Raw genomic sequence first — 12,153 nt, forward strand, 5'->3', positions numbered from 1 at the left:
TGATGATTTAGATCCGAGGAAACAAAAAGGTTTAGGTTGAAATTTTTACTGATAATACCAGCTCCACAATGGTATTGGATCATTGTGTAAGGTTTTCAGAGGATGGAATGAAGCCATTGAGTACAATGGCCACAGTTGATTGATATTTGGAGTGTTTGTCTATTATTAGCCTGGTTAGTCCAGTTACTAACATGTCATTCACAACCAATGTTCTGATTCAAACTGACATGAAATAAAATGGCTAATTGAAATGAAAAAGCATAGGCCCACTTCAACTCTGTGAAAAACAGATGACGTTGTCCTGTTTCTTTGAGAATTGGGACGTTTACTATGCTGTGTATGTCATGCAGGGCTCTGTAATTGCATCACCAGGGGCTTTGTTGAATGATTTGATGATGCAAGCAAAAATACATCACATCTGTGTCGGCTTATTACTGGACAGGGCATAGTACAATGACTCACTTACGGTTGGATACTTAGATGTGTAGTGCCTCTATTACCATACATTCCATTTTTATATCGGTAGGGCGAAAATAGCTTTTTTGCCCCAAAGAATCGCAAGCAAGAATTTTGCTAGGACTGTCTGGGAATGGTGTGGGTGGGGAAGGGGAAACTGAAAACTAGCTGTTATTGGCAGAGAGGTTTAGAACGTTCTTTGTTATCTGTCTATTAACCAATTTATCACATGCCAAAACTCCCGCCCATGCAAACCTGCTGGTTAGAAGGTCCTATGTAGATTGTATACAACCAGCAACCCTCCGGAATAACACTGATCAAATTTGCTCACACTTTTAGAGTGTTCGTTTCATCAGCTGTTGTACAATATGATACAAAACACAGGCAAAACAGAATTTTGACTGCGCTGAGCCTTTAATAAGTGCTACTAGGAACATGTATAATATTATTCATACTTTGTCCTTGGTGCTTTAAAATGTTTTACTAAACTAACTAACAATTCCTGTTACCTTGTCTAACTCTCGCCTCCTCTGCCCTCCCTCCCCCAGACCCCCTGCTTGGGGAAGACACTCTGCTGGGCTGCTCTCTCATCTCTCCCCCCTCTGGAGCCTCCTCTCTCTCCTCTGTTCCCGCTTCCACTGGCACTGGGTCTGTTCTGGATGAGTTTGACCTGGTATCTGCGAGTTGCACCCAGCTGCTGGCAGGTAAGGCACGCCCACAAGCCCGAACTGTGCTCCCGTTTAAACGTGATGTGTCCCGTAGGAACAACTGATTTGGTTATCCCTGTTAAGAGGCTAGCTCTAGTCACAACTACGCTAGCAGGCTCTACTGACTTGCATTCTAACTCTGAACCTCTGTAGCTGCGCGTCACCGCCTCCTATTCCTCCTTTATCTCTATTTCGGCAAATTTCTTATTCCTCTCCCAAACACCTTAACCTCCCCTTCCTCCTTTCTCCGGCTTCCTCCTCTGCAGACTCCTCTGATCTCCTGATCTCAGGCTTTGAGCCTGTGCCAAGTGCAGATACGGGCAACGAGGATGAGTTTGACCCCATCCCTGTCATGGGCTCCAAAACCTCCTCTCAAGGTAAGGACAGGGTGGTGTTCAAGGCAGCCTTCATGCAGGACCAGGAGGAAGGGCAGAGAATGGGTTTGTGGGCCTTGTCCCACACTCTGAGATGATGATGTCCTACTGTTCCTCAGCCATGGTCAGATGAATTCTGGGATTGATTTCAGTCAGTGTCCTCAGTAGTGTAATTGAACCCTGCTCCTCTTCCCCTCTTAGATTAATCTGAGTAGCCATTCTCCCTGTGTGTAGTTATTCCTTCTTCTAACGACGCTCATAGATTGTATGTGGAGAGCAATTCCGCTTACTTCCTGTCTTTCTCTGTCTTCTGTAACTGCATCTTCTCTTCCTCTTTTCCCTGGCTTCTCTGTCTGTTCTTTATTCCTTCCCCTGCTTTCTCTCCCTGTCCTTCCTCCCCCCTGCTTCGCCCTGGCCCACCCCCTGCCCCCCTCGTCTCTGTCCGGCCAGTTTCAGGAGGCCACTCTCGCAGTAACAGTGGCAGCTCTGAATCCAGCCTGCCCAGCCTGGCCCGCTCCCTGCTCATGGTGGACCAGCTCATCGACCTGTAGAGGGCGCTGGGGAGCCGGGAAACTAAATAGAGAGCGAGTGGGGGGGGTAGAAGTAGTGACGCTCGAGAGGAGAGTAGACCCCACCATTAATTGTTACACCCCGTTCCACTATTCGTTCCCGTGACTAACGCTTGTTCCATGTAAACTCCATCTGTGATTCCAAACACACTGGGCCATTGTCCTGTTCGTGTTTGTCCCATGCCTCTGGTATTTATTCCCATCATGCCTCTGGTATTTATTCCCATCATGCCTCTGGTATTTATTCCCATCATGCCTCTGGTATTTATTCCCATCATGCCTCTGGTATTTATTCCCATCATGCCTCTGGTATTTATTCCCATCATGCCTCTGGTATTTATTCCCATCATGCCTCTGGTATTTATTCCCATCATGCCTCTGGTATTTATTCCCATCATGCCTCTGGTATTTATTCGTGCCTCTGGTATTGATTCCCACCGTGCCTCTGGTATTGATTCCCACCGTGCCTCTGGTATTGATTCCCATCGTGCCTCTGGTATTGATTCCCATCGTGCCCCTGGTATTGATTCCCATCGTGCCTCTGGTATTGATTCCCATCGTGCCTCTGGTATTGATTCCCATCATGCCTCTGGTATTGATTCCCATCGTGCCCCTGGTATTGATTCCCATCGTGCCTCTGGTATTGATTCCCATCAAGCCTCTGGTATTGATTCCCATCATGCCCACCACTTTTCTTCTTCTCCCCTCTGCCCTCTCATTTCATGCTTTCACAGCATTTATATTCTCTTGCCCTTCTGGGGTCATCATGGCAAACAAGGTCACGGCATGCTGCTTCTACCTTTTGCGTTCACGACACACTAACTTCATCCAAGAGTTCTTCTTTCTGTAGAATGTTTCACCATGTTTTATTCCTGTCTCTGGTATGTCTAGGAACAGTGTCCAGTCACACGCCATTGTGTCCTATAAGGTACCAGAGAACTCCACTCTTGTAGTTGTTGGCTCGTTGTTATGGTGCACAAGTAGATGTGTTGTCTCCTTTTTCCACTGTTGTTTCACTTGGATTATTATTTGTTTGCGCACATTTATTAACACCAATATCACACCGTTGATTTATTGTATATTGTAGACAGAATTATTTCAAGGGTATATCTGCCAATTTAATTATCTACCTGTTCAGTGGCCGTGTTGCCAGGGCTTGTGTTTTAGCACTTAGCATGAGGTATCATAGCCTGCAGGCGGGATGGATGGGATGTCAGATCTAAAATGACTGGAACAGTCCACCAGCTGTTCCAGAGGTTGAGCCTTCCTTATATGTGGAAATTAGCGAGTAAGTTCTTCTCAAGAAGCGAATACAATAACAGAAATGCGGAGTTAACATTCCCAAAGGAAGAAGCTAAGATGTGAAAACACGAGCTTGGCTAGGGAGTCTGCTACACGTTGACAACGTTGATGCTTTTCGAAAGCATTTATTTGCTCGTTTTTCTTTTCTTGCCCTCTTTAGTCTGACTACATGTTTACAGACAGTCCATATCATCCCTTTCATTTCAGGCTGTGTGTGCCCACGCAATCATTCCCTGCAAACGTGCATTCCTACGTGTACATAGGTCCCTATATCATAGTCTTTTATCGGCCATACATACTGTAAATGTATGTTTACCTGCAATACCCACGGACCCAGTGGTCTTTACGTTTTGGTTCCTCAAAAAGTAATTGGTCAAATGTGCTCTGTTCTTCATCTGTCATCATAGCGTTACATTGTGAAAAGAAAAGAAAAATATATATATAGAAACATTTTATTTCATATGTAACTAATATTAAATGTGAGTATGAATAGTGTTAGAGAATGAATGTATGAACTGAATATTAGTCTATAAATAAAGATGGATAATATATATATAAATATAATTCTTAAGATGACTATTATAGAAGAAATTCATTATGTTTTTCCTGTTTGTGCAGCTGTGTTTGAGAATGTGTTTCTCGCCATATTTCTCCCCGGATTGCTATTGTGACATTAGTAAAAACATACAGTTATGACAATCTTAGCTTTGATCTGTTGAGGGTTGGGTAGGATTTCTCCAAGTAGCATCTGTTTACTTGCCTTCACCTAAGGAGGATTGTATTATAAACAAACTAGTTTGTTGTGCAATGGGACCACGACACAGGGAACTTTACCATGTCTTATACTGTACCATACTTACTCACGCTGTACAAAGGCAGAACTACAGTCTTCGCTGAAATAGTGCTGCGACTCCATGCTTTCTCCGCACAGATTTTACATGATCAAAAAGATGCATATCGAAGCATGACCGTGTTGTTGAATGTTCTGGTTTGTCGGTAGACAGTGTTGTCATTGGTGTGTGTGTGTGTGTATGTGTGGACATACAGTAATGTAACTCCTAGCCAGTCTTGAGTTGTTGGATGTGATGCGATGCACTGCAAAAACAGTGACATCGACAGTGGTGTTGGTGTTCGTCATATTGAAAAGCACAGGCCGTCTTGAATTGCGCCGAGTCACTCTGTTGCCTATAGAGGAAGCAAGCCACTGTATCTGAGAGTAGAGCATCTGTGTCTTTTTGAGTGGGACCACTGGAGTCCGTGATCTGATTTGAATATGGTGAACGGAAAGAAATAATGACTCGTCATATCATGTTGTCACGACTGCAAAGTGTGTAACGAAGTGGTTGTGTATCAGACATAGGGGCAAGCACTACACAGGACTCCACGACCACCACATACACGCCCTGATAGGACTGCACGCTATGCTGTTATGCTGTTGGGCATTTAAGGAATTACAGATAATTGCTCTACTGCAGTATTCGAAAACAAGGCATGCCAAGCAACAACACTTATTGACAGTATTCTGAAATCCAATGTTGTGTCCCATCTTTCTCAGGCTTTTGTAGACATGTGCAACCAATGGAAGGCTGAAGTTCACATCTTAGCCCCTCCCCCCCCCTCACACCATCTGCAGATAGATAGATAGATACTCATGTGGCTATTGACCTATGCAATCCTTGCTTCTTCCTGTAGACACCACTGTGCTGTCGTAAAGGTCTTGCCCTCCAGGTAGTTACATTTGTTGTTGTAAAAAAACGAGAACCTTCATGTTACCCTGTTGTTTTTGCAAAAAGTGGAAAAAGCTGTTGTTCTGGATCCCTGTCCGTTTCTATGACACCCAATCCTGCGTCAGAGCTGTGATTTTCTGTGTGCACAAATCTATTTTTGTGAGATAACTAAAGAATTACAAAGAAAGGGATGTCGAATAAACATATTCATGTAAATGTACTGTTGTGTGGAGTATTGATTGAGTGACTGGGGGGTTGTTGGGAATTTGACACCCTCACAGTGGCAGTCATGTGGTTAATGTAATGGATTGGCAGAGAGATTGATTCAGAGGGAGAGGGGCGACACATTTTAACTAGCTGTTGTCTTTAAAAAAACAAAACGCTTCTACTGAAGTACCATCAATTCAATCATGTACTGCAAATTAATCACTAGTTATTTTTACCTTATTTACACATGCACAGAGGTTTAATTACTCATGTTTGGGAGAAGACATTCGGAGTGGATTTCATAGTTTCTTGAGAAAATATGATGGAAAATATTCCTAATCCTTGCTTTGAATACATTCACACACTTAGAATTTTGATAGGGATAACTCATATACAAGAACTCACACACATACTTATTTCCATGGTGGCTCTCATGTCATATTAACTCTTTTAAAATGGGGTAAACCCCATTAACCCTCCCCTTCTGGAACTGCAAGCTAACACTGCTCTCTGTCTGCCCCCTGTCTGCACAGGTAAGACTGCCTCTGGAAATGCATGCCTGCCTGCCTGCTTGCCCCTCTGTCTCTTCCTTACTGTGGACCAATTAGTTTTCTTTTATATCCTATTATTAAAGAGAGGCACAATCAATATAACTATTATCATGGAAAATTGCATACAGAACCTACAAACCCTTTGGATGATTGAATTATTTTCCTTCCATCTGTTTTCATTTTGTTCCTTTGCAAAACATATTTTGATCAAATGTCACTGAGTTCAATGCGACTAGTTTTTTTTTCTCCATCCTGTTCATATTTTTATCTGATTCTATAACTCTTGTTTATCATGTATTGTTTTAAAATTTTATTTTCATTCCGTATAAATACATTTCAAGTAGGTTTTGTTGTAAATATCATACTCTAGCCCAGGGTTGTCATACTCATTTTGCCCCGGGGGCTGCATTCAGTCTTCAATGAGGTCTGGAGGGCCGCACTGAAAATGTGTCATATTTTCTTGCCATCAAAATGTGCAGAAAATGGTAATCTCCATATTTTCTATGATTCCTGAATGTCAAGCTTTCATGTTGGTGATTATTAGTGAGGTGGACACAGTCAAGTCACACTCCTTGACTTTTTCCATATTTTGTCTTACAAAGTGGGATTAAAATGGATTTGTAATCGATCTACACACAATCTGTCTTGTCAAAGTGGAAGAATCTTTTGGTTTGATCATTGCTAGACAGCCATTTTCAAGGCAAAACTGTCATTGTTCCTAAGTGGCATAGTGTTATCTTGGCAAGCAACTCAGGTGTATATTTGGCTTCGTGTTCTAGTCTTGCTGAAAGGTACATTTAAAAAAAAAACTGTTATTTCACCTGATAAATTGACTGAGAACACAGTCAATTAGTTACAGGGGATGATTAGGTGGCCAAGAAGGCCAGATTGGGAATTTAGCCAGGGTTTAACGCCCCTACGATAAGTGCCATGGGATCTTTTGTGACCACAGAGAGTCAGGACACCCGTTTAATGTCCCAGCCAAAAGACAGCACCCTACACAGGGCAACGTCCCCAATCACTGCCCTGGGGCATTGCAATATTTCTTTAGACCAGAGGAAAGGGTGCCTCCTACTGGCCCTCGAACACCACTTCCAGCAGCATCTGGTCTCCCATCCAGGGACTGACCAGGACCGACCCTGCTTAGCTTCAGAAGCAGCAGGCAGTGTGATGCAGGTTGGTGTGCTCCTGTGTCTGTTGGAAAGCAGAGCGAAACAAGTTTTCCCCTAGGATTTTGCCTGTGCTTAGCTCTAAGTTTTTGTCCTCAAAAAAACACTTCCCTGGTCTTTTTTGATGACAAGCATACACATAACATGATGTAGCCACCACCATGCTTGAAAATATGAAGACTGGTACTCAGTGATGTGTTGGATTTGCCCCAAACATAACACTGTATTCAGGAAGAAGAAGAAAAAAGAACATTTCTTTGCCACATTTTTTGCAGTATGACCTTAGTGTCAAACAGGATGCATGTTTTGGAATATTTTTTTTCTTCTGTACAGGCTACCTTGTTACGCCTTTTACTTCCTCTAGATAGTCAAGTTTAATCGTCTTCTCTGTCATTTAGGTTAGTATTGTGGAGTAACTACAATGTTGTTGATCCATCCTTAGTTTTCTCCTTTCACAACCATTCAACTCTAACTGTTTTAAAATCACCATTGGCCTCATGGGGAAATCCCTGAGTAATTTCCTTCCTCTCCGGCAACTGAGTTAGGAAGGACGCCTGTATCTTTGTCGTGACTGTGTGTATTGATACACCATCCAAAGTGTAAGTAATAACTTCACCATGCACCAATGGATATTCAGTATCTTCTTTAATTTTACCCATCTACCAATAGGTGCCCTTCTTTGCGAGACATTGGAAAACCTCCCTGGTCTTTTGTTGTTGAATCTGTGCTTGAAATTCACTACTCAACTGAGGGACCTTACAGTTAACTGTATGTGTGGGGTATAAAGATGAAGTAGTCATTCAAAGATCATGTTAACCACTATTATTGCACAACATCTTTACTCCTGAATTTATTTAGGCTTGCTATAACAAAAGTGTCGAATACTTATTGACTCAAGACAATGTGTGTAGATCAGTGGCACAAAATCCAAATGTAATCCATGTTAAATTCAGGCTGTAACACAACAAAATGTGTGAAAAGTCAAGTGGTGTGAATACTTTCTGAAGGCACTGTATGTCCATTATCAAATTGACACTTTCGATTTGGTTTTACACCTTTTAAAGTATTACTGAGTTCATTCCCTGCCCAATTTTGTTTTATTTCTAAATATCAATATCTTATCTGTTAGAGCTTGCTAGTTCTCAGAAAAGGATTGCCCCACTCCTCTGTTCTCACACTATACTTTCTGAGGGGCAATGGCAGCTTCAGATTGCTCTCCTGTCTGGTCTTGTTTGACTTACCATTCAGAAATTCAATTGACACATTTTGATTTTCAGTGCCGATTACAGAAGTAACTAGTGTATGTGAATGGTATGTCAAATCATGTTTAGATTGTATATCATTTTCCGTCACATTCTGTGCACACCATAACAAAACTAGTCATTACAATGTGTAATGAACTTGAATGTTAGTTGACTATCCTGGTTTATTTAAACGGCCTGTCAGTCTGACTGTTGTCCTCTGTACCCTACAGACCTGCAGAGGGAACCTAGCAGCTGTGAGACACTACCAGGTTCCTCCAGGACCGACAGCTCTGGACCAGCTGTTGAAGAGGAGCACAAACAGAGACTTCCCTTTGCCCACAGCAGCATCATTCCCCCCTCACTGTACCCAGATGAGACAAACTCCCACCCGTTGCTTTCTAAGTCCTCTGACCAGCCAATCAAGCCTGGCCAGAAACAGTCCCAGTGTCTCTCACCTACACAGCAGCACACAGTCCCCTCCCCTGATATCTTCCTGCAGGCCCCTTTCAGGATTGCAGGGAAAGAAGGGAGAGATGTGTTTACCAACTCTCCTTTCCCTCTGGCCCACAAGCCTGCTCTGCCATCTGATCCTTTCCTCCAGGCCCCCTTTGGGAAGAGGAATGAGATAGCTGGGGCTGCTGTCACTGTCTCCCACCCTCCACAGCCCAACAAACAGCCCTTCTGCCAGGTCCAGCCAAACACCCACCATCCCCATAGTCTTTTACATCCCAGTGTCCAGGGGAAGGTCCTGTTCACACCTGTTGCTGCCCCTAGGCCCATCATCTGGCAGGCCCAGCCCAGGTACTCCCGGTGCTCAGAGGTCCCCCTACCCCAGCAGCCTGTCGCAGCCCACCGAGTGGTCTCCAGTGTGGGGCAGCAGGCTGCTGTGGGCTCGGTGGCTGTGGGCCCCCTGCACTCCTGGACCATTGGAGGCAGAGCTATAGTGGATCCATTCGTCAGGGCCCCCTTCCACCCCAGATGCCAACAGGGAAAGCCTTGATATCTGGACCCCCCTTCCCTCTCCCCAAATTCAAAATCTGGCCCCACACCAAATGCCAAAGCTGGCCTCCATCTAGTGCCTACACGTAAGGGGGAGGTTATCAGCGGAAGTCTGTCCCTGGCCAGCCCTGCTCTTTCCCCCTGTGGAGGGCATAACCCAGTCCCAGCAGCCCTCTTGTAAGTGTGCAATCTAGATTAATCTGGCTCCCTCTGTTGAGGATGTAATAGGTAGACTGACTGTTTTTCTGTGCAATTGCAGTATTAATCATGACTCGCTCCACCTTGCCCATATTCAACTTGTTTTTTTACACTCTCGTTCTACCTCAGCTTTCTGATTTGCCTTCAGATGAAACACTGGTAGATTGCGGCACTTCATTTGCATTTCATGAGGATTTCCAGGACACATCAAACTGCTAAAACTATATTGAAAATAAAGATTGTCCAGGATCGCTTCACTTTAAAAGTACTAATGGCAATCTACATTTTCTGAATTTGAGAAATCTCCCGTGTAAAAGGAAAAGAAGAACAAAGGATTTTGTTTTATTTGTTAAAGGTTTGTGTTTGTATACTTACTGTGTATATATATATTTTTTACATTGTTTTCAACACCATGTTAATAATATACTAATGTTGTGTAAATCACATTGGGTTTATATGGTTCGACTTGATATACTATGGTAGTTCTAAATTACATCAGTTGAGTATTTGCCTGATGAGCTGGTGACATTTGACCTCTGTCAAACGTGTATATTCTCCCTCTATTACTCCATACTTTTTAACTGTTGTTTTACGCAGTTTCCTTCTTCACAGGTCAACAAGTCTTTAAATGTTTTATAAAAAGACCTGTTGTCAACAGCAAGAGGAAAGGCTTATCGTGAAGGATACTTAGCTTTGGTCCATAACCATAGCAGGAGTCTCTATTCTGTATTTGAATGTCTTGGTAAGTTACTATGGATCAAAATGTACTCTAACATACAGTAATGTTATATGGAGGCCAACAGACAGCAGCTTGACACTGAGTATTCCAAACATTAGGAACACCTTCCTAATATTGAGTTGCAACTTTCTAGTTTTCCCTGTTAACACAATCACCGTTACCCTTTACTGTGGGAATTGTGATCAAATCAACACAATATTAGCAACTTTCAATGCAACATCTCGAAACAAAACAAAATATGCAAGACTTAGTATGCAAAACTAACTTTACAAGAGATTTTGTTTGTTGGCAGAACGCATCAGAGCAGGATTCTATTCCATTGACAGGCACGACTCGGGCACATACTCTACATAGACCGGTGCGGCATAACCAATCAAAGCTGCAGTAGGCCTATATGCAAATAGACCATTGCCATATGTATCTGTGCCATTCCTTTGAACTGGACTGTGTTTACAGCATCAGCGGTCATGGGTAGATGCACTTGTTTTGATATCAAAGTGAACACCACACATTGGCTGCTATTGTAGGCTGAATGATAGAACAGCTATTTCCATGTTAAAATGTTATGGGATGCATTTTCCCCATTGTTTTTGATGGTAGGCCACTCTTGTAGGACTACATTATGATCAAATAGCCACAGTAGCCTACTTGACCACTGTTAAAACTAACTTTTAAAGCGGGTACAGCGTCAGTGTTCACAGAAAACGCGTGCCGGAAGTTGCACAGAATTTTGCACATTGAAGTTTGCGCTCAGCAGAAATTTGCTCAATGATGAAACATTTTTGAGAGAACATTGATGCTGGCCCATGTTGACTCCAATGGTTCCCACAGTTGTCAAGTTGGCTGGATGTCCTTTGGGTGGTGGACAATTCTTGATAAATATGGGAAACTGTTGTGTGAAAAGCCCAGCAGCATTGCAGTTCTTGACACAAACCGGTGCACCTGGACCCTACTATCATATCCTGTTCAAAGGCACTTAAATATTTTGTCTTGCCCATTCACCCTCTGAATGGCACACATACACAATCCATGTCTCACTTGTCTCAAGGCTTAAAAATCCTTCTTTAACCTGTCTCCTCTCCACTGATTGAAGTGGATTTAATATGTGACATCAATAAAGGATCATAGCTTTCACCTGGAATCCCCTGGTCAGCCTGTGTCATGGAAAGAGCAGATGTTCCTAATGTTTTGTATACTCAGTATATATTGTACCCTTTAATGCATAATAACCTACTTACAGCAATGATTCTCAAACCTTTTCACCCTACAGACCATAGGGAAAGTTTCTATGTACCACCCAAAGGCAAAACATTTAATAATATGCCACATAATATTGATGACGTAAATGAAAGACTTCCTTGTTGTGCCTTACATTGCACTTCAGATTAGGAACCTCTGATGTATCATTTTCCAAATGTTCCACATTCGATTAATACTGTATGGATGGCGCATGTTGCCGTATTTTTTTCTCTCTCACTTTGTGTGCGTCATTTGGACGAATACTGTACGGATTTAATATGCTCTCCTGTTATCTCTCTCACTCTGGATGTGTGTCTATTCCTGGTATTGATCTATGAAGTTCCATTCATAGGAAGGGGGTGTTGAGGACAGCACAGCAGTCTGATGCTCTCACCTGTCAATGCTTTGTTAACGTCCACACGGTGCTGTAAACAGAATGAAGGATTTTTCATGAAATGATGTAGTAGGCTGCTTGTTTCTTATTATTCAGTCGCTTTACATGTCTACCAATCTGATTAAACATTCATGTTAACAATATGCTTATTTACACATTTGTGATTGTACTCACTGTCAAGTGGCATTCTTACCACTAATGACTCAATTGTTTGGGTCATTGTTTGGATCCAGAGTGATCGGTCAGAAGGGTATTTTACCAAATGTAGTCCTTCTACA

General features: G+C 42.7%; 1 protein-coding gene across 10 annotated transcripts in view; it reads left to right on the forward strand.

The window, feature by feature from the left end:
• LOC112219425 (AP2-associated protein kinase 1) overlaps window positions 1–10,739 on the forward strand; it is a 33,529-nt gene extending 22,790 nt beyond the window's left edge. For 7 of the 10 annotated variants that reach the window (XM_024380651.2, XM_024380653.2, XM_024380654.2 and 4 more), the window contains 3 exons: window positions 1,005–1,160; window positions 1,430–1,540; window positions 8,537–10,739. In XM_024380651.2, the coding sequence (XP_024236419.1) occupies window positions 1,005–1,160; window positions 1,430–1,540; window positions 8,537–9,306 (1,037 nt within the window). In that variant the 3' untranslated portion in view covers window positions 9,307–10,739. Of the gene's footprint in view, window positions 1–1,004; window positions 1,161–1,429; window positions 1,541–1,987; window positions 2,130–8,536 lie in introns of those variants that run through there. The other 3 variants (XM_024380660.2, XM_024380658.2, XM_024380655.2) reach the window with 3 other exon arrangements.
• The last annotated feature ends 1,414 nt before the right edge of the window (window positions 10,740–12,153 follow it).

This window comes from Oncorhynchus tshawytscha, linkage group LG20, assembly GCF_018296145.1.
Source record: "Oncorhynchus tshawytscha isolate Ot180627B linkage group LG20, Otsh_v2.0, whole genome shotgun sequence".
NCBI classification, from domain to species: Eukaryota; Metazoa; Chordata; class Actinopteri; order Salmoniformes; family Salmonidae; genus Oncorhynchus; species Oncorhynchus tshawytscha.